Here is a 23,039-nt window from a genome sequence, read left to right as displayed (position 1 = left end):
AAATTTCCAGTCATTCTCTGTTTTGTGCATTTGCAATTGGTGAAGAGTTTAATTCTTTTCTTTTTAATTTTTTTCAATGAGTATCTTGGCAGGTGGCTTCTAACTTTGGTATGAATCTAGGAGTAATTTAGAACTTTCACCTCCTTGTCCTTTTTTGCATTAAAGTGGCATCTTGGCATTGCGCTGCAAAATTCCATTCATGTTAGAGCTGTACTGTTCTCCATTCTTCTTGTCATTTTACAACAACAAAACAAGCCCTAGTGTTGAAAATCGAAACTTCAAGAGCCGATCACACAACCCTCCTAAGTACTAATCTCTATACAATCTACTTAACTTCGAAACGACTTTCCTTCATCACTTTTTTCTAGTCCTTCTTAGAATGGTGACTACACCATCCTTGGTGATCGACACACCCCATTTATATTCTGTTCACAGTTTTTAGATTTCTGGATTTCATAATCAGTAAATTTTCCTTTGCGGATGAAATAGGATTTCCTCCTTGCAATACAATTAAATCCGCCACCAAATCACGCAGTTGAATCATCTGATGTGATGAGTCTGACTCATTAATTTGATGCTTAAAGCTTTGAATTACCTTACTTTGGTTATTAGAGCAGTTAGTTAGCTGTCCAGGCGAAAGGCTGGACAGTAAACGAATACACAAAATAAGCTGACAGTTTGGGACATATCCCACAAGATTATATTCTATTTTGACTTAAACCCAAAAAACAAACAAAATAAAGGACACTGTGTGATGAATTGGCTTTAAACAACGTCACTGCAATTTTTTTCAAAGAAGCTGTCCATATTGTTTGTAATTATGGTTGAAGCGCTGATGATATGAAGTCAGTGCATTATGCACATACTGGACAGTGACTAGAACAAGCGATGCAAGCTGCGTAAAGCATATTTATGCAGATACACGTAAATGTCCCTTACGCGCGTATATGCAAAATATTTGGTCATGTGCGTCACCACTTGTTCTAGGCAACTATTTAAGAATGCTGCCGGCCAATACTGGTCAACAGTGTTAAGCACAATGGGAAAAACAAAAGATCTTCCGGAGTTCCATAACGGGCTTGTTATGGGTGTCCCTCTGGCTAGGGCCACACTTTTGAAAATAGCACAGAAGACTAGTTTCTGAAAAGGTGAGATATCCCGGGTGTTTATTCACGGGAAAAATAATCCACATTGCTTGTCTAAGAGGCGCCACTGTGGTCCTAAGGCAGATTGTCAGGAAGGAGACCGCCGTCGTTGAGAAGGCTTGTACTGGCAAACAGGATTTCTAGTGTGCAGCAACTGAGCGAAGCATTTAATGAAGACTGTTTCCGATTCAATCTCACAGAACTATGCGCATGGAATTGAAGGGAATCAATATTGGCAGTCTCAGGCCTATGTGGAAACAACTGATTTCTGCGAAAACCAGAAAGTTCATCTACACTGCAATCGGGAACACTGTAACTGGACACTGGACTGGAAAGAAGTCATGTGGTCCAACTAGGAATGGTACATCTTATTCTGTGCATACAGTAGGCAGAGAGCAGCCCCACACAGAAATGAATCCATCTTGTCTTGTAAACACAACTCAAGTTTCTGAAAGTAGTGTCATTGCGTGGGATATGTTCTGTTGCTACGGAATGGGTCTTCTGATATTGCTGGAATACTCCAAGGAATATATGAACATTTTTGGCTATCAAGTCCACCCTGCGAAGTTGACTTGTTGCGTGGCATGTTGTACAGTAGTCGCAATCGAACGCCTTGTGGAATTAATGCCAAATACAATTTGTCCTGGAATTCGGGCTAAAGGAATTTTAGCACGGAATAAAATAAAAGTGTGTAATTCAGTGGCCGGTATGTGGAGTTGCTAATTGTGTGCGTGTGTTTACTTGCCTGCACACCAGATATATTCAAAACCAGAAATTCACGGAGGAATAAGAATGCCTCAAGCATAAGATATTGGTTAACTCAAAATTCAAAGGAATTTGGAGTTAGTCAAAATTCGATTTGAAAGACTTTATAAAAGCTCTCAGGACACTTTAGAACTTTTACAAGGTCTTAGTATTTCTTAGTAGTCTTAGTTATTTGAACCTAAGTTTTTCCAACCAAAGGGCATCTACAGTATCGTCAGGGAAGAACTCTGCGCTTTCTTCTCTGGCGATACTGCAGATGTGAAGAAAGTCCAGAGTCAGCTACAAAAATAAACAATCCCATGCTCAACATAGTTGAAGAATGGCCATAAGAAACAATAAATCATCAATGAAAAAAAAAAGGAGGTCCAGTCAATAGAGAAATTACAGAAATGTGTAAACTTAATTTTGGCTTAACATGACAAAGTCGACTAAAACCGTTTATGTAATTATTTGTGCTCAGTACAGTAACATGACAATATGATTAGGGAAAGGAGAAGTAGCTGGAGTATTTGAGCAATAAATACGAAGATAAACGTTTGAATAGCAAGTCGTATGAACGAGTGACGGGACAAATTTCCAAATAGAAAACTTGACAATGACAGTTATTTGTTGCTACAGAAGGGGTTCTACTAAGAAAGAGGTGAAGGAGTTTTTCAGGTTATTGGAGAGCGGCTGATAAAGGAAATGGAAAAATTGTTCGTAGGTGGAGATCTAAACAACAGAAATGAATATCAGACTTAAAAAATGTTCGGGAAATTTTTGAGACATGAGCTAAACTGATAAAAATGTGAAGCACCTCCAGTCTTTCTGGAAAAGTCATTGCTAATAACTTGTTCTGACATAAAGATATGCACCAATTCGTACAGGAAGAATACGGAAGAAATAGGAAATGTCGTATTGACTACGTTAAGGTTGGTAGTCATGCATTTACATCGTTTCAGGATGCAAGAATACGAAAGCGATTCAAAACAGACGCGACTGTTTAGTTTGGAGCAAGATAAAGGCGAGCATTGAAAAGAAGGAAAGTTTTAAAATGAATCAAAGTCAAGCAGCTTTCAGAAGTGAACTGTAAGCTGAAATATACGAATATTACTGGGTTAAAAGTGAAAGATTTTGAAAACGCCTACGAAACTTGGAAAACATGGAAGCGGCATTGGTTAATTCAGCAGGAATGCATATGATGACGTTCTGTACAAAGATAAAAACTTCATCGTGAACATACCAAAATTACGTAACAAAAGAGTCAGCATGTTCCCTAGAGGATACAGAAGAAAATTATTAAGAAAGCTAAACCAAACACATTAGGAAGATTTAAAAATATGGAAGTAAATATCAGGAAGGTGGCAGATTTTCTGGAGGCTGAAAATTATTATTATTATTACGTGACACCTCCAGGGAGTCCAACGGATCGAAGGAGGGCACCTGCTCTACAGCTCTCTGTCTCCACCATTTAATCCACAAACTACAAGTACAAAAACGCCATATACCGCCCACCACCACTAGTATTTTCACAGACAACCAAAAACATCCATGCCCACGGCGGGATTCGAACCCGTAGCCTTTCGGCTGGAGAGCGGATACGTCAACCACTCGGCCAACCACGGCAAAAGCTTAGAATCGGAAGAAAGAGTACTACCAAAGGAATCCCTGATGACAACATGAAAACTGAAGATATTCTAGATGTCTGGAGTAATTATTTTGAAAGATTGTTACACAAAACCAAAGGAGATGAGACGGTGGTTGAAAATATTTTAGAAAAATGAAATGAGAAGTACTTGAGGTACAAAAAGCCATCCCAAATGTGGAGAGAATACAAAAGTTTTCTAGTGGTTACAGTTCAGAAGGTCGAATTCCGGATGACTAAGGTGGGGCTCACATAGTACTCATCTATAAAATAAGGAAATAAAGCTGAATGTGAGAATTGCTGTAAACAAAATTTATGCAAGGACACCTGGCAAGAGAACCTCGAAGAAGAACAAGCTGAGACCAAACCAAACAGAGATTGTTATGGTTAGATTTTCTGTTTAGGACAAACAGTCGGGAAATCTTGGGAATATAACAGAGATCTGTATTTAAGTTTGAGAGATCTGGAAAAGGTATATGACAAGGCAGCAAGAGAAAAAGTGTTCACAACGCTACATTTATACGGTGCGAGTGGGACATTAGACAGAGCATTATAGACCATTATACATCGCTGAATTGTACTTCAGATGTTAAAAATTGAAAGAGAGAAATTGTAGAGCAAGAATTTGAATCGGATGTAAGAAAATGGCAGTCACTTTATTTAGTGTTGTTAGTCATTATCTATGTGGATCATATTTGAAGAAAAGTGGCATTGGAAAGAGAAGACAATGGAAATAGTTTGGAAAAATATCACATTCATTTTCAGAGGAGGGCTGGCACTATGTATTTCCGCTACTTCGAATTTATTTATTTATTTTTAGTGAAGATGGAAAACTAACGGAATAAGCCAAGTTGAAATGGCAGGAGGGCCCAGTTCAATAAATTTATAGAATAAGAAAGAAACTTTATGGAATAAAACAGAAGAATGCACCGGAGCATTCAAACCGATTTTTAACTCATGGATGGAAGAGTTGGGTTAGAAATAAATCAAAGACTGGAAACCACGGATATGAGAGTTCTGAAAAGGGAGTGAACAGATGGCATCAACGGCAAAATCATATTGAAAAGAAGGATATTAGGAAGGAACTTGACATTGCTAGCATTCGGAAATGTGTCAGCAGAGCTAATCGAAGGTGGTATGGCCACTTGAATAGAATGGGAGAGGAAAGGCTAGCAAAATAGGTGTTTGATGCCACGATGACAGGGAAAAAACGGACGAAGACCAAGCCCTAGGTGGATCGATGCAACTAGAAGTGCCTCAGAAGATAGAAACATAAGAATATTCCAGTCCTGAAATACAGATAACAGAATAATTGTTATCTGATTATCACTACGTGGTCATCTTACTGGGAGTGTGAGTGCGTGCGTGTTTCACTACCCACAAGGAATACACTTCGATAAACTAAGGAAACAAAGGCGCTCTCTCCTTTTAGAAAAAGGGTTTTCGCCTGCGGGGGTACATCACGTGCACCGCTTACTTTAAAAGTGTGTCACCGATATTTAGCAATCTCCGTCTACACATGCAGCGGCACAAGATATCTCTCCGTCTCTCTCTTTTTTCCGTGACCGGGAGTGTCGCCGTTGTATTGCATCCACAGAAACACGTCCTACAATTTATGGGCCACTGGGACTTAATTCCCGCCCCCCCTCCTCTGCTGAGGACTCGCGCTGTTGTTTACCCTTAGTGTTTTTCATCGATGTCACAACTCCTTCTGACCGGGTTGCGCTCTTTCGTTACCCCTCCCTTGATGGATAAAGCAGTTTCATGCTTTGTGCAAATATTGGTTCTGTTTCGTTCTTCGGTTTCTAGCGGAGCTCTTCAGATCGCTCTCAAGAAAGCAGAGTGGGGAGAGGAAACGATTTAAAATTTAAAATTTGCAAGCGAACAGTTAAAATGTTCGCTTGCAAAATGTCTTGCAATCGGGAACAAATGGAACAGCCACGAACCAGCTTAGCGGTTTCAAATTCTTAACATTGCATTTCATTGCTTAACAAATGATTCATCACTGCAGCATCGACGGTAATTTCGATTTCGCGTATTTTCTGGCAGAACGAATATTTCACTTTACTGATTCTGCGCCAAGATCCACTGGGAGGAGCTTGGGAACAGGCGATCAAGAGCGATAATCACGCACCTTTTCATACATCGGGGCTTTTAATTGAAGGCAACGTAACACTGTTCGTCGGTCCACAGATCCCTTCACTCCGGAAAAACGAAGCTAAGTTAATTGGTTCTGTATGGGGAAACTCGGTTTCGCCACCGTAAAAGGACTACTCGCCCCGAGAACAGACACTCAACCGAGAGCCTTAACTGTTTCGGAATATTTCAAAGCAACTGCTTCTCAGGAAGCTTCGGATGTGATCGCATTTCTTGCCTCCTCGAAGGCGTACTGAACAGGAGTGCGCTTTGCCTTCTCGCGTTTCGACTCTCCTTTCTCTCGAGCACCCGTTTTCAGTGACGGCATTTGGGAATGCGAAGAGATTTCCGAGATCACCGTGATTTCCATTTTGCAAGACGTTTTTGGCTTCGGGGATCGCCCAACACGTGACAGAGAAATCCCGAAAGGCTCTCTCCCCGTAACCCTGACCCTAATTCCCGTTCGCCCCTCTTGCTGGCCTGAAGGGAACGCATTCCGTTGCATGCACGTGCACGACGACCCCTCGCTCGCTTATTTGTCGATGAGGCTGGAAATAACCGAGGAAGGGGGAGGGTTATCTTTCAGCACGCAACGTCTTATGCACCTGCAAAAGTATGGGGGATTGTCCACTAAACGCAGTCTGAATGGAAATCCTTGGAAAACAAACCCCCTTTCACCCCCAGTGTGGTGAAGGAAGTCACGACGTGAACTTTGCGTTGAGGAAGAAAGTCCCCGTTCATCTTTCCGGATGGAGTAGCAGCAGCGAGAGGGTCAGAAAATGTTGAGGATTACTCAAGAAATGACTTTCCCTGACTTTCTGTTCAACACTCCGCCGGCAGAGTTTTAAAGAAATGTTTTCGATTGAACCGAGGAAAAATGAAGAAACCTCCTCTCTGAGGTGTTTTTGACTTTTTTCTAAAAAATAATAAAAAATAAAAAATAAAACTTAGAAAAATGCTTCTCCGTTCATTCTTTTCACGCTCCTTTGCTTTATATTTTGCAACCTACCAGCAGTTAAAATGGGGTGGGTTCAGTTTCGTTTGGGGGAGAGAAAAGGAAGGTTGCATCACATGTTTGAATGTAATCCTGCTGGGTTTGTAAAGGAGAGAGAGAGAGAGAGAGAGAGAGAATTGTAATGCAAAATAGTGCAGTGGCAGCTTCCTCCTCCTTCAGTCGGGATGACATTCTTCGTTGAAAGGGTGACAGTAACATCGAGCACGCACCAATAAACAGGTATTCATCGACAGATTTATTGCAGGCGACACCATTACGAAAGGTCACTGTGGTTTCGTTTGGTGACGGCGTGGCCAAGCACTCATCGCATTTCCAAATGTTACATCGGTGATTGCGTTCTCTCTCTTCTCCTGGCTGGGTGTGTGTATGTGTGCGCGCAGTTCTGATCATTGCAACGTTTTCGTTGTAGAAACATTCACTGAGTGAAGTGCGTTAAAGATCACCTCGTCCAGACTGAGCGGTAAAAAATTAACACTTTCCGCAACTGCTCCGACCTTTCACTTCCCTGACAGATTTCCGTTAGAGGTTTATATCGCTTCCTCGTGGTCTCAGTTCAAACATCGTTCTCCCTGTCGATGCTAAATTGGGTTGGGATTCGGCGATCGACAAGAGGGATGCATTTTGGTAAAATCTTCCTCGTTGCATATCACCCGTAAATCGCAGACAAGCCGCATTATCCTGCAGGATAATACGGAGTAGTAAGAAAGAATTACCTTATAAATCAATTCCGAACTCGAAGGGAAGTCTCGTCCGACGACGCCGTTCATATAGGCGAGTGGCTTTCAGACGAGACTCCGCCAAAATCGAGGCCAAGAAAAAAAATCCATTTCTGTCGCACCAGCAGAAGTCCGTTTGTCCACACGACGGGTCAACTGATTGATTGCTCGTCACTCTAAAGCGGAACTAGAACTGACACCCATAGGAGGAGGCGGCCTTCTTCCACCGCCCTTCAAATTGGCCGATCCTAGGCGCTGTCTTCGTTGCTTAGGATCGGCCAATTTGAAGGGCGGCAAAAAGTGCAACACACGTTTTCTTTAATTCAGGGGCGGCAAAATGGTGCTTGCCCAGGGGAGGTAGATGCCCTAACAACGGTCCGCGTTCCTCAAGTGCCCGCTGCTGTCCGAGTTTTTTTGCTCGCTGTTCCACAACTGTTTATGTTTAGCTAACGGCATGAAACCAGGTGAAGTCCTCTTCTCTTATTTTGCACGTGCAAAGGGCTGATCAATTCTGTGTCCCCATAAGAGCCACTGTTGCTCCACACTGTCGCAGCGGCAGTGTGGAGCAACCGCTTCCCCGCCATCTGGAAACAAAACTATCTTAAATGCTTTTAGATATCTGCGCAGGCGAACAGAAGCTTCGTCAGACTTGTCTCCTTCGTTTGAATGAAAATAACCTCAAAATTGTAACCTGATATTTAAGACTTTCATAACATTTCTTGAGAAATGTTAAAACGCCTGAGCTTTTTTTTTTTTTTTTTTTTTTACTGAGGAAATCGGAGATTAATTACTGCCATGTTAACGTTGATTACAATGCTGCTGTACGTTATGTTATGTTGCGCAGTGGATTTTGTGCGTTGTTCGGTTCTTCAAACATTTTCGGTGCATAACAGGCACGGGAATGAATTAACATTCCCAGTAGTGGAAGGGTAAGAAATAATTTACACGAGCACGTCTGAGGCCGATCGTCAACATTTAGATTCCGCTACTGGCATGGAATTTCAGGCACGCAGTTTCCTTCATCCGACACGCACGCGCTGCACCTGTTTAGGTCTATTACTGCTGTATGGGCAGTAATAGAATTTTGAGTTGTCATGACTACTAATTAACGATGGTGGGGGGGGGGGAATGCAAAATTTGTTTTGCATTTCTTTCTTAGCAAGTTCGTTGTTTATGCGAGTCTGTGATCGTCGTCAGTCGTCCTTTTTCGAAAGTGACGCATTTAAAGACATTTTGCACGATGAGAAAAATCTTAGAATGTCAGCTCATAGTTTTGATTCACCCCTTCGATCCGTATGGGTGTCACGGGACTTATCGTTTCATTCCACGAAAATACCCCTCATTAAAAAAGAGGGCTAAGGAGGTCAGTGCTGGCGAAAGTGGGCCGCAGCACTGGTTGCGACTACTAAACTTGTGCTTTCGACGCGATGAGCGCTGGGGGAAGAAGGACACCCCTCCCCTCCCCTCCTGGCAACACGGTCGTGTCGTACGTGCCAATTGCAAGCCCCGCCTTCAGGTGAGCGGAGAAAGCAAAACGCCAGAATTGTAGAAAGTCGACGAACACGAAAGAGGAGGCAGTTTCGGGGACTGTGCGGTGAAAATGGGATCGCTGCTGCACGTGCTTCCTTCGCTTCTCCCCCTGTTCGGGATCCTCTTCCTCAAAGAGTCCAAACGGGAAGAGAACAACATCCAGCGCATGCCGGAGGAGTTCGACTTTATCATCGGTAAGTAGAAGGAAATCCTTTTCTCGTTCGTTAAGGGGTGAGGGGGAGTTCGCCCACAAAACATGCGTGTGGAGTGGCGTGAAGAGAGGGAGAGAAGGACGCTTTAAGGAAAACGGGATCATGCCGTGAATATGCGCTTGGAAGAAGTGTGGGGGGAGGGATCTCTATTCACGATATGTCACCCCACAGGACGCTGTACGCATGTGCAGTGGCTCGGTCCTCCTCAAGCTTCTCCGCAACTTGACCTGGAACTGAAACCAGGTTCGAACTCTTTCGCATTACGAAGCTCTGTTGCATTTGCTCATGCCACCTTGACGAAGAGCAGAAGAGTTCGCAGGCTTCAAGAAGGAGAGCCTCCCCTCAGAGAAGTCGTCGACGTTTCTTTTTCATCTTTTTTTTCTTCTTTGCTTTCTAGGAAAATAAAAGAATTAATTTTAATTTTTTTTCGTGAATCACTTTCTCACTGATTAGTAAGGGGTATTCAACTATGCACAAAATTCTCGTTTTATTAAGGAAAATAAATAAATAAATAAATAAAAGAGTTAAAATAAATTAAAATAGAAATGGAACGTCAAGTATCATCAAAGAAATGATCGGTTTTGCTCAGAAGGATATTTTACTACAGCCGCAGTTCACACCCTCCCGAAAACAGTTTTATACCGTCGAATGAGCTGACCCCTCGGATCGACCTTCTGCACTAACGCGGTCACTGCTTTCTGAAGTCCATTACGAAAGACTCCGGTCATATGATGCCGATAATGCGGACTTACTCCAAGAACTGGAGATGCTGAAATTGAAGCAACTACTTTTGAGAATGCTTTTGATTCCTTGGGGAAGAATGAGACGAATCGTGTTGAGGGATTATTCAATAAAGCAGCGTCACCGACACCTATCTTAAGTTAAGCTTCTGTATTTACATGGACAGTCGTTCATTAGCAAAAGTAAACCAGCTTCTTTCATTATTATTTATTTATTTTGCCTCGTTTCCAAAAGAGAGTGGATTTCTAACAAGTAGCTGTTTGTTGAAGACGCAGCACAACCCGACACACACACACACACACACATCGATGTGCTACTACTTGCGTGTATTTGTGAAAAAGTGCATTTGTTTGTGCTTGCAGTTGGAGCAGGATCGGCAGGGGCAACGCTGGCTAATCGCTTATCAGAAAATTCCGCTCATCGAGTGCTGTTGCTGGAGGCCGGGGAAGTTCCGGATGCGGTCAGCGAGATCCCTCTCTTCTCATCGGAACTTCAGATGTCCAAATTTGACTGGGCCTACCTCACCGAGCCACAGGAACACGCCTGCTGGGGACTCAAGGGAAACGTAAGTGATTTTTTTTTTTTGACCATAAACACTGTGATGAGCCATAAATTGCGGATGTATTTTTCACGTAAATCCAACCCAAGGAAAGTTGCAAATATCCCACATGAGTAGAGTGGATGCACTAAGGATTCTTACCCGATTCTCCACATATCAACTTTATTTCAAGCAGCTTTAGGCTTTCCTGAAAACGGAGTGGTGGTATCACACCGGACAATGAATTCATCTCCCACTTAAAGAAGACAAGCATCCAAGCGTGCAGCGAGATTCGTACCTGCTGTTTCCAAAGCTGGTGGATTATCTGGTTACGCACTTTTAGGATCTGTGGCGTCAGCTCCTTTTGCATCATTCCAGTGGATTCTGAAGTGGATCACAAAAGATGTTAGCAATTAAAATGCATAATCGTTGACATTTCGTGGAACAGAGTACACTTCGCGTTTTTCGTGCATAAAGGTGAATAAAGGCGATGCAGAAAAATCTGAGCTCAGATTTTTCTGCATCGCCTTTATTCACCTCTAATTACCTCCTCCCCTCTAAAAAAAAAATGCAACGATCTCCTTAACACCAGTGTGGTGTCCCCTTTTTAAAATTCTTTTACCTGTGATTCAGCGGCATCCCATCGGACATGTTTTGCATCAGCTTTGGCATTCTCGAGGTTTCTTGCTGTTCGTTCATTTCCTTATCGTCTTCATCTTTTTTTCTTAAAATTATCGGACGTTTATTATAAGACACATTTGTGTGCTTTTTCACCTTCTTTTCGAAAACAAATTCCTCCGCAGTCTTCATTGCTAGCAATTGACTTCATCATTTACTTTCTTGTAGAAAAATAAGATCTTTGGAAATAACTGCAGCAATTATGCTATTCATCGATTTTATGCTGTTTCACGAAGATACTTTTGCTTCATTCATCTTATGCTTTCCCTATAATTTGTCGGAAAAATTGCTCATCCAGTGCTTACTTTCTCTCCACCCCTCCAGTTTATTTTTTCTAAAAAATTCGGGTTCCCGATTCTGATATTCTTTATTGCTCATCTAGGAAATCCACGTTTGGGATTAGGTTAATATTACTGGGAATAATTTTACCCTCTTTCTCGCTGAATGAGAAAACATTAAAATCGGTCTTTTTTTTTTTTTTTTTCCCAGCATGATCTATTTTTCTGCGGATTTCTCCCTTGCCTTTCCCAATTTTGGTATTGTTTTGGTATATTTTTGTGTTCCGCTTATAAATTTATGCCATCTTACTTTCATTGTGAAAAGGGGAGAGAAAATTAATTAAATTAATAAGATCTAAATAAATTGAAAAAGTTCCAGTGATGATGACCAATAATCATGTACAGTTCAACGTTGCGTTGAGAGATGGCAGCACCATTCAGCGAATGATGATGGCACTGTTGAACGAAAACCTGCTGAAATCTTTTTGTATGAATTTTGTCGGAAGTGAATCACAAAAGGTGTTAGCAACTGGAAGGACTTACCATGCAGAAACCAATCGCCACAATACTAGCTTTTGTAAACCTAATTTAATATTTTTGTAGTATAGAAGATACCACTTCCTGCCCCTCAGGCTGTAATTTAAAACCCCCTGTAGTGTGGGCGTTGGCGAATCTTTTTAGGTTGTCGAAAATTTTTTTTTGGAAGACCCCATGCAGTCCTGCTCATTGGAGGTGCGAAGAAACTTGAAAAATTCCCGTGTTAAGCCTCTAGAGCAATCTTCCCGATTATAAATCCCTTAGCCGGCATGGTGTACTTTAGCTTGCTACAGGCTTGCAATGTTAGTGGATGGGTATGTGTGTGTATACACACACGACACCACTCTGTGTATACACACACACAGTGGCGTCGCGAGCCCATTTCAGTTGAGTGTGCTGTCGTGTGGCTTATGCAACCTGCTTCAAAATTCACGTCAGTTTGAGCGTAAGATTGCACTTTTATCGACGTATGAAAGTCCTAAGAGTGCATCTGCGTTCATCTTAGTTGATCAAATGCAATTAATTGTAGGATAACTTTGAATACTTTAATGTATCAATTAATATCATTTTAAATATTTGATGTATGACTGACTGTATACCTGGAGTCCGGATAGTAAATCAAATAGGGGTTAAATAGATGAATAACGCCATTAAGCTTGATCTGCAAAAAAAGAAACAACTGTGGAGGGAATTTAAGGAGAAAGGTGACCTGCAGGCACATGAACGGTATAAAGCGCAGGCCAGAAGGATTAGGTTAATCCAAGCTAAAGAGAATCCCAAACAGTTTTTTCGATATGCTGCAAGTAAAAGAAAAAATGTATACGGCAGAATGATTTTAAAGAATGCCGAGGGTAGGGAGTTAACCGAATCAGTTGATATAGTGGAATTACTGAGCGAGCACTTTGCAAGAGTATATCATCCAGGTGGTGATATTGCAGGAATTGAGGAACCAATAGCTTATACGGGAATTGTGGTGAATGAAGTGGAGGTGAATAGTCTATTACAAAACCTTAATGTGAATACATCTGTGGGTTGGATGGTATACCAGCTCGGGTCTGACGTGAGGCGGTTAAAGGATTATCAGTGCCTTTGACCATTTTGTTTAATTTGAGCTTCGGGTATGGGTTAGTCCCGAAGGTGTCGAAAGAGGGGAAAATAGTTCCACTGCATAAGGGAGGATCCAAGACTACTGTTGCAAATTACCGACCGATCAGCATATCAGGAGTCGTTGTCAAGGTCTTGGAGAAAATAGTCAAGGGAAAAATACAAGAATGGATAGATGAAAATGAGATACTGCATGGTGGACAGCATGGTTTTGTGAAGGGTAGATCATGCTTTAGTAACTTGCTCATGTTTTATAACACAGTGACAGCTGAACTGGATAAGGGTAATGGGTTTACAGCGATACTGCTGGATCTTGCTAAGGCCTTTGACAGGATACCACATGAGAATTCTAATCAGTAAATTGCAACATATGGGGATGGATATAGGGTTGGTGAGATGGATAGGAGGGTGGTTGATGGAGAGATATCAGAGAGTGGTTTATTCAGGAGTAGAGTCTAAAAGATGGCCTGTGACTAGTGGTGTGCCACAGGGTTCTGTTCTTGGACCACTACTATTTAATTTGTTCATTAACGATATAGGAAAGGATCAGAGAGGAATTGTTCATTTGTTTGCTGATGATGCAAAGTTGGGTAAAGCAATAGTGAATGCACATGATGTCAAAATTTTGCAGGATGATTTGGATAGATTGGAGGACTGGGCTATGGAGAATGGAAGTCAATTTAATGTGGCAAAGTGTAAGGTTTTGCATTTTGCGGTAAAAAGATTAGCAGCAGTATGCCACATTGGTGGAACTGTAATAAAGGAGATTGACGAGGCCAGAGATTTGGGAGGGTTGGTGAATAGGGAGTTGAAGTTTGGGGGCACACAAAAGTGGCTAAATCAGATCATCACATCACTTGGTTACTGAAGAATACTTTGACGAGCGCTTTGTTCCTTTTTATCGAGCCTTGATAAGACCTCATCTCGACTACTGTGCCCAGATTTGGTTATCAAGGTTTCTTCTTGATGAGAAGGAGGTGGAGAGGATCCAGAGCCGAGTGACCAAGGTGCTAGCATGTTTATAGAATGAACCTTATGAGAACAGGTTGAAGATTTGTGGGTTGCAGAAATTGGTTGATAGGCGGAAAAGGGGTGATATGATTGAAACATTCAAATTACTGAAGGGTTTTTACAAGATTCATTCAGTGGATATTTTTCAGAATAGGACTGGTGGTGGGCGGACTAGCGACCATCCATGGAAACTGGGAAAGATTGTGGTTAGCAAGGGTGTTAGAACTAGGTTTTTTACTTGGAGTGTGATCAATGAGTGGATCAAGGTGCCAGAGTCTGTTGTGCGTGCCATGACTGCGAATGAGTTCAAGGCAAAGTATGATAGATACCGTGTGGATGTTGAATAGTTGTTCTTGACATGATGTTTAGGGCCTCCCTGGATGAGCCTAAGGACTCCTTGGAGTTTCCCGTAATAATAATATGGAAAGCAAAAAGGTCAAATGAGCTATGCTTCACGCGTGCTGCTTATGTGAGATTCACAAAGGGTTACTCTTGGTGGTTATCTTTGATTATCATTGGCAAATAGTAGACTGAGACACGGATAATTTGAAGTTTGATACGATTTTTAAATACAGCCATGTAATAGTTTCAGAAGTCGTAATGAATTATTATTATTAATAATATAAAATATAAATGTCTGCCTGGTTGGCTGAGTGGTTAGCGTATCCGCTTTCCAGCTAAAAGACTGCGGAATCAAATCCCGCCGTGGTTAGGGATGTTTGTGATTGTCTGTGAAAATAGTAGTGGTGGTGGGCAGTAGATGGCGTTGGTGTGGATGATGCGGTTCTCTGTAATTGGTCGATTATAATTGGATTCGTTGTAATTGGTGGAGATGAAGAGTTGTAGAGTAGGTGCCCTCCCTCGGTGAGTCTTTGGACTCCTTGGAGGTGTCACAAAATAATATTAAAATAAATAAAATTTAAATAAAAATATATATAGAAAAATATATAAACAAATTAATAATTTTTTTCTATTTTTCCTGATTGAACCAAAGAAAAGCTGAAATTATGCGTTTTACGTATTTATACCTAAGTTCGAATCTCGTTCGGCTATAAATACAAATCGCGAAAGCAGAAATCGAGCAAATATATGGGCAAAAAAAGTTGTAAATTATTTGTACAAAATTACTTGTCTATATCGGTATCCTAAACACGTCAGTGTGAACTGACGAAATAGAAACAGAAAAACAACAATTCATGACAAATGACAAAGTTCAATTCGATTGCTTCACACAGTAACCGATCAGTCACCGATTTCTAGGTGCTATTGGCTCAGCGCGCATCCTGCGTCGTATTCTGGATGGTTTAAAACCGCTGGAACGCTAATAATTGGATCCATTGCGCCATATTTACGTCTGTTTAAAGGGGGTCAAAGGTGTCCGTATTTCTGATCGCACACCCTGGTTATAAAGCGAATGCAATGTTTAAGCGTCGAAAAGTGTCCTCTTCTTGAATAGTATATTGTATTTAATTTTAGGAATCACGCTAAACCAGGAAACAATCAGGGGAGTCTTTAGATTCCCCTAATTGTACACACACACACACACACACACACACACACACACACACACACACACACACACACACACACACACACACACACACACATCCGATCAGATTTCTCTTCTTGCACTGACCACTGACTTGCACCTCCGAACTCTTCTGTCCTAACCATATTTCAATGTAGTTTCTGCAACTGCCAAAAAAATACTTGGTGTACTTTTTCGCACGAGTCTTCTTCATTGCTGCTAACTCTATACAAAGTCCAAATCCGCCCAGCCATGGAATATTATTGTTCCCATATTTGGGGTGGCGCACCAGAATCCTCTCTAATATTGCTTGATTCTATCCAGAAGAGGACAATCCGGCTAATTAATGATTCCTCTCTCTCTCTCTCTCAGAAACCCATTTCAATCTTTCTCTTACAGATGTTCAGTTTCTGCCTCTTCTACGGATACTTCCATGGACAGTGCGCTGCTGAATTGGCCACTATTGTACCTCTGCTCTCCTCCAAAATCATTAAAACTAGAGCCACTGCTAACAACACCATTTTACAATCTACCTTATAACTCTCCAAATCAATTTCGTTCCTCTTTCATTCCATCTACTTCTGTCCTTTGGAACAGTCTCCCCACTCTGCTTTTGTCAAAAATTACAACTCTCATCTTTTCAAGCAAAATGTGAACAGACTTCTTTCTTCTATTTCTTTTGCCCACACGTACGGCACTAGTGTGTTCTAGGTCTTGTGGCCTTTCTTGTGTGGACCAGATATATAAAAAATATACATTCATATACACACATACATATATACACGGAAGTCGATGTTGGGCTAATGTTTACAATTAGCACTACTGTCAAGAGTGCCCTTACCCCCACATATCAACAGCTAGGGTATAAAGGCGTTACAAGAAGTTAAACGCGTGCTTTATAAGGCAGCACAAAACTGCTGCACTCTGTTGATCAGCTGTTTTGGAGAGGAGAACTTCAATGGCGATATACTGCTTTGAATCGTTCAGTGTGTAGCTATGTTTGAAAATTTTCGTCCATCGTCTTTGTTATGATGGTTCAGGACGTCAGCAGCCTTATAAAGAAACAATCCTTTAAATATAAATTTTAATTAACGTCCAATAGTACAACGCCGCACCAGTTGACGAAGTGCTTACAAAGGAATCGCCAAGGTGGTTCCTTATGTAATCCTTTTGTGCTGATTTTGTAAGGAAGAATGCCCTTTTTCTGGGTTGTCCGAAGTGGAAGGCGCTTCATATGCAGTTTATACCTCAGGAAAGAAAGAAAAAAGGCGATGCAATGCATAGAAATTAGACATTTCTCGATATTCGCGAATAGTTTCTTAAGATATTTTCTGATTATTCGCTCGTGCCTTTTAAAGACAGCGGATTCAACCAACTCGGGAATTGTGGCGATGTTTCAGAGCGTAGTTCTGTTCACTGGGGTTGCTGTTTGTTTTTCCTTGCAATGGTGTATTTTCAAGACCTCCATCCATCTTCACCTTTGTCGGTCTCGTTCCCTCTTTCCCATTGGCATCCAGTTCTTTCCAATATTTCCCTCATCTTTTTATGCTGCCTTATTTCCCCATGGTTTTCCATTCTTCTTTTCGAATCGGATACAATTGCTTAATAGCTGTGAATGTTCTAAACACCCCGCATGTGAGAGCGCCGCTTCTTTTTCATGTGTGATCGAGGTAGGAATGATAGTGTATTCAGATTTTCTGACTCAGGAGTGAATTTAATACGGAGATGGAATCTCTCAATTTTAGAATGGGAAGGTATCTGAAGTGTGTGCATCCTATGGCCCAACGGCAAAAATATCATCCGAGCCAAAGTTTAGATTTCATTGAGAACGTTTATCCCGAAGGCTTGACGAACAGATTTTCGCCGAGCTGCTTTAAAAAAAAAAATATAACAGCTGTCTTATCCTCTTGGTAACTTTGGCCATAAAAGGGTGTTATTTCTCCGAAACGACCTTCACTCAGCCCATTTCAGTCTTATTACCTTTTGCAGTAAACCAACTTTTGAACGAAAAGTTTAGAAAAAATCAAAAAAAAAAAAATCGAACTCACTTGATATTTTGGTCAAACTTTTTCTGCACTCAAATAGTGAACTGAAATTACTTCTTCAATGAGAAACTCGCTTATTATTAGTTTCGTCACCAATTTCCTTTCATCATCAGTCACCACTTTGCCGAATCCACTGCTTCCTATACACTCTGATATTGACAGCTTTACATCACAGAGGCTTGAGTCAAGGCACCCCTATTATAACGGCACAACGACTTGTTACTGAGGCTATGATGCAACAAGAGCGTGGCGCATGGAATGGACTGCCCAAGCCCCAGTAATCTGCAGATTGTCCTTAACTCAAACAACCCTCCATCAGGGGTTCAACCTACCTCGAAAAATATGGACCTCCCTAAATAGGATTCGCACCAACCATGGTAGGTGTGGAGCTTCCTTGTTTACTTGGAGAATACGACCAAACTCATCTTGTGACTGTGCTGAGGATAACTGAACTCTACAACATATCACGTTTGACTGTCCTCACAGAGCTTACACGGGACCTGCAACTGACTTTATAACAGTCTGTACAGATGCTGTTGATTGGCTGTCGAACTTAGACATTCCATTTTAATTTTATGCTTATTTGTATATTTTTATATGCATATATGCCTACAGTATCACTTCACGCTATTGCATTCTTTTATACATCTTCTATGCCTTTATCGTCTTGTACGTCCAATTTTTGTGTGTGGTGACATATGCACGTATTATTCTTAGCTAAACGTAAATAAATAAATAAATCGCCGATTTCTTCTCAATACACTTTTAAAATTAAAAAAAAAAAGAAGAAAAATGTTAAATTTCACATTTCGTTGCTGATAAAAATAACACCTGATGTATCAACGTTAATGCTTGATGTATCAACGGTAAGTAAATCAAGTTAAAGGCAATTGATTTATCCTCCCTCCCTGGAGGATATTTCTTCGTGTTCTCATTTCTAGCACTAAAGATGTTGGAATATTTAATCCGCTTGCAAGGTGGATTAAATATTTCAACAAAGGATAAAGTAAGTTATCCTCGGACTCGAGTGGAGGGTGAGTTCAGATTCCTCCACATTAAGATACCTCACTAACGCACAATGACGCTTTTATTTTGGAGACAAAGGACACTGCAAAAATTAGTGATTTTTTTTTATTCTCTGATTAGTCCATCAGAGTGACTTCGACCATGAATTCTCGATACTTGAAGTGACTTATTCGTGTGTATGTGTGGGAGGGATACCGTCGAAGCCATGCAACCAATCTCTTGTAAAGGATGAATTACTAACTAATGCCACTGTAATAATAATAATTATTATTATTACAGTGGCATTAGTTAGTAATTGTAATTAAAAAAATAATAATAATAACTTCTTTCCCTCCTTGCATTCGCACTTCCGCTAATTGAAAAGTACAAAATGATAAAACAAATTGAGTACCAAGTTAAAAATAGAGAATTCCTAATTACACTTCCATCTCTTTGCCAGGATTATGAGGCCACCACTTCGGCACTGCAATGCGCGTGCGAAAACCACACACACACACACAAAGCATCCATTTTATCATCGAAAAAGTAGGTGGGATTTCCTAGCTGAAAGAGCTGTGCATTCGAACAAAATTACAAAATTCTCACAAAATTCGAACATTCCCTTAAAAGCTAAGTGAAATCTTAAAAACTATTTTAACAGCTAACCTAATTATTCTCTTAAAATTCTGGTTCTTCTAGCGTATAGATTGTCATTAAAATAGTTAATGAAAAATTCTATGTATATGCATATATTTATCTATCTATATGTTCACTGGGCATCCACAGATGGTCACTCTGATGCTCGGTGATGTGTCACACCTAGCCTCGCCATACTCCTGTTTGCTTTCTGGAGGCTTCAACTCTCTAAACATCAGTCACTCCACACACACACCATCCATCCACCTCGTTGAGGGTTTTCCCCTTTCTCTTTTTCCAGGAACTTTACATTCTATTACTGTTCTGAGAATAGTAAGTCCCCTTCCATCCTTTCAATGTGTCCAAAACATTTTAACTTTCTTCTGTCAATATCCTTAAGGAGCCTTAGAGTTCTACTGATCCTTTCTACCACCCATTCGTTTGTACACCCTTCAGTGTATGATATCCTCGACTGCCTTCTGTAACACCACATCTCAAAAGCAGATATCCGTTTCTCATCTGACTTCTTTAGGTTCCAAGTCTCACATCCATAAGTCACTGTTGGAAAAACAACTGCATACAAAATCCTCAACTTTGTTCCCATGGAGATAGATCCATCCTTCCAGATTTTAGACATGTCTTTCAGTTGTTTTAGCTATTCCTAACCTTTTTCTTACATCTTCTGAACAGCAATTCTTCACATTAATAATGAATCCCAGATACTCAAACTTGCTGACTTCCTCAATTCTTTCTCCATTAAGGTACACTTGTTTCTCAAGAGCTTCCCTGTTTGTATTTCTTTTGAGAACCATAATCCTTGTCTTGTTAGGATTGAGTTGAAATCCTCTGTGATTACTGATCTTATTAACTTTGTCAAGAATTAATCCTAGTTCTTCCATGTTATTACAAAGGAGTACTGTATCATCAGCATACTTCAGGTTACTGATCAATCTACCTCCTATCCTAATTCCTGTCTTGAGCTCATCTAATGCTTCGCTCATGATATCATCCGCATATATACTAAACAAGTGAGGAGAAAGTAAACATGCTTGCCTAACTCCTTTTCCAACTTGAAGCCAGTCAGTCAATCCAACACCTGTTCTTACTGTGGCTTCTTGCTCCTTATACAAGTTGGCTATCAACCTGATAGTGTGTTGAGGAAAACCCATTCTTTTAATTTCTTCCCAGTTTCACATGCTCAACACAGTCAAAAGCTTTAGAGTAGTCTAAGAAGCACAATACCAGAGGGAGTCTGAATTCCTTATATTTTTCTATAATCTGTCTAAGGCAAAGGATCTGATCTTTTGTGCCCTTACCTTCCCTAAAACCTTCTTGTTCCTCGGGCATCTCTGCCTCAACTTTGGCCTCAATCCTATTTAGCATGATCTTCAATAAAACTTTGCTTGCATGAGATATTAAACTAACAGTTCTATAGTTCTTGTGCGCCTTCATATAACCTTCTTTATGTAGTGGTATGAAAACCGACTTCTTCTAGTCTCTAAGCCATTATCGTGTCTGCCATATCCTTGTAATCAATCTATGAAACACTCTTATCCCTCCATCTCCTGTGGCCTTAATTAACTCTGCTGGGATTCCACCTGCACCTGGGGCCTTATTGCTGTTAAGCTACTTAACCGCTCTTTCAACTTCATGTCTAAGTGGAGGAGGCTCCAAATCAAAATTTTCTTGGTGGGAGGACTCCACATTTTCTTTATCCACTCTGTTCTACAGTTCCTCACAGTATTCTTTCGATCTGTTTTTGATTTCCAACTCTTCTGTTAGTAATGCTCCATTCCTGTCTTTGATGACATTCAATTTGGGCTTAAACTTGTGCTTGAAGTCACGAATTAAATAAAACATCCTTTTATAATTGTGCCTCCTCATCTGGAACTCTATCTCTTCACGTTTATTAGTATACATTTTTCTTTTACTGCTTCATGGCTCTTCTGACTTCTCTATGTAATCTCTTATGTTCTTCAGTCCCTGTGTCTTTCTGTTTTTCCAGCCCTTCTTTTGATTAGTTTCCATGTTGAATCTGATGTAGAATATATTGAATATATCCATGTTGAATATATTCAACCATTTTTCACGCTTTCAAAGGAGGCATTATAACATTTTTCTTCTTTACTTTTCTCAAGGTACAGAATGCGTTTAAGGTCTTGTAACCTTCTTAACACGTAAGGAAATGATATATACCTTAATAATAGATCATTTACTTACGTGTTAAGTTCGCTGGTATGTGTCACAGACAAGCAATTTGGCTTCGTATAAACCTAATGGATGCGACGCTTAATTCTGTCCGCGCAGTCTCCTATGGCGGTATGATAACTGCGTGTATTCTCCGCCAATAATTGTTGTTGATGAAAAGGCAGTTTCCGTAAGGAAAAACTCTTCCACTACTATGAGGTCTGCCGACTCATCTCCGTGTGAAAAGACTTAGAAATATTCTTCTCGTTTCGAAGAGCCAAAAGGGCACCTTTGATCCCTCCCTGCTGAGCCACAGGGGTAGTCATAGAGATTTGGATTGTTTACATGTCCAAAACACGAAGATGGAATCTGCTTTTAATGTTTTTTTTTTTTTTTTTTTAGTTGAAGCGGCGAAAGTTGAATGAAATCGCGTCTTAATAGAAAGAAGAGTTGGTCTGTTGCAGAAGAGAGGACGCGATCCCTGTGGACTATAAGAAACAAATAAACAAAAAAAGAAAAGCAACCGAGTAATTCCTCTCGCCTTTCTTCGCTGCTTTTAAGGTTGTTTATTTTTTAATAGCGTCTGCAGTTGTTCTGCTGTCGTAACAAGTACCGGATGTGTCGTAACGGGAACGAGACCTCATTCCTGCGAAGGTCACCTCGAGATAAGCCCAAACGACTTCCGATCAGGACGGTGCCGCAAGCAATTGGACAACGTTCGCGTAATGGCTGCCCTAACCACGTCTCGCTTGCAGCCCGATTTATATTTTAACGAAAGGAAGCAGCTCTTCCTTTACCTCACGGTGTTGTTTATGACACTCTTGTTATGAAATGCAGAATTGGCCTTCCTGAAAAAAAAAAAAAAAATCACTCGTAAATGATTAAAACTAATGGAAGTAAAAGATAACCCAGCTGAGGAGAGTGTTTGGAAAGGAGAAAAACGAAACAGAAGGTGAATGCTTTTCGGAGGAAGGAGGGGAAGATTTGACTAACGAGTCAAGTAATGAATTTATAGCTTTTTTTTTTTTTATTCCTGTTGTACTTTTCTTAAGGGCATCATTTTTTATTTGAACATCTTCGACTTGAATTCTCACCACCGCACTTGCAGATCCTTCGACCGGAAGTTTAAATATTCGTTATTTGGCACCTAAAATAGCACGCGCTGATCACAAAATGGCATTCGGTGTGTGGGATAGTTCACTACGGTTATATAAATGAAGCAATCAAATTCAATTAAAAAAAAAACGAAAGATATATTTGCAATAAACGAAGCCAAACAGATACTCGCATGCAATTAACAATCTTTGGAACACAGTATGCATAGAAATATCGTTTTCTGATTTTTCTTTCTTTGCTTGAAAGCCGATTTCCTTCCTGTCAGCCAGGAAGGAATCGCATCCAACCACCTCTAAGTGTTGATGCAAGAGAAATAACCCGATGGCATTTTATTTATTTATTTATTTTATTTTATTGCTAAAAGTGTTTGCCAGTACCATCATCACGATGAATTCACGGCTTCGTTTTTGTTATCTTTCAAATAACTTTGCCGCATACACCGTAGGGGCGTTCTAAGTCTTCTGCTGACGGACGTATAACAAAACAGAAGTG

The 23,039-nt window shown here is 40.6% G+C and overlaps 1 protein-coding gene across 1 annotated transcript in view; it reads left to right on the top strand.

Annotated features, from left to right (window-relative positions):
- Positions 1–9,001: 9,001 nt before the first annotated feature.
- LOC150098288 (glucose dehydrogenase [FAD, quinone]-like) overlaps positions 9,002–23,039 on the top strand; it is a 37,791-nt gene continuing 23,753 nt past the window's right edge. Inside the window, exons 1-2 of the mRNA XM_090405117.1 lie at positions 9,002–9,125; positions 10,247–10,449. Of these exons, the coding sequence (XP_090261243.1) occupies positions 9,002–9,125; positions 10,247–10,449 (327 nt within the window). The remainder of the gene's footprint in view (positions 9,126–10,246; positions 10,450–23,039) is intronic.

Source organism: Typopeltis vanoorti, chromosome 15, assembly GCF_054136105.1.
Source record: "Typopeltis vanoorti isolate ZY-2024b chromosome 15, IOZ_Tvanoo_1.0, whole genome shotgun sequence".
Classification (NCBI taxonomy): Eukaryota; Metazoa; Arthropoda; class Arachnida; order Uropygi; family Thelyphonidae; genus Typopeltis; species Typopeltis vanoorti.
Note: the sequence above shows the minus strand (reverse complement) of the source record. Positions and strands in the feature narration are given on the sequence as shown.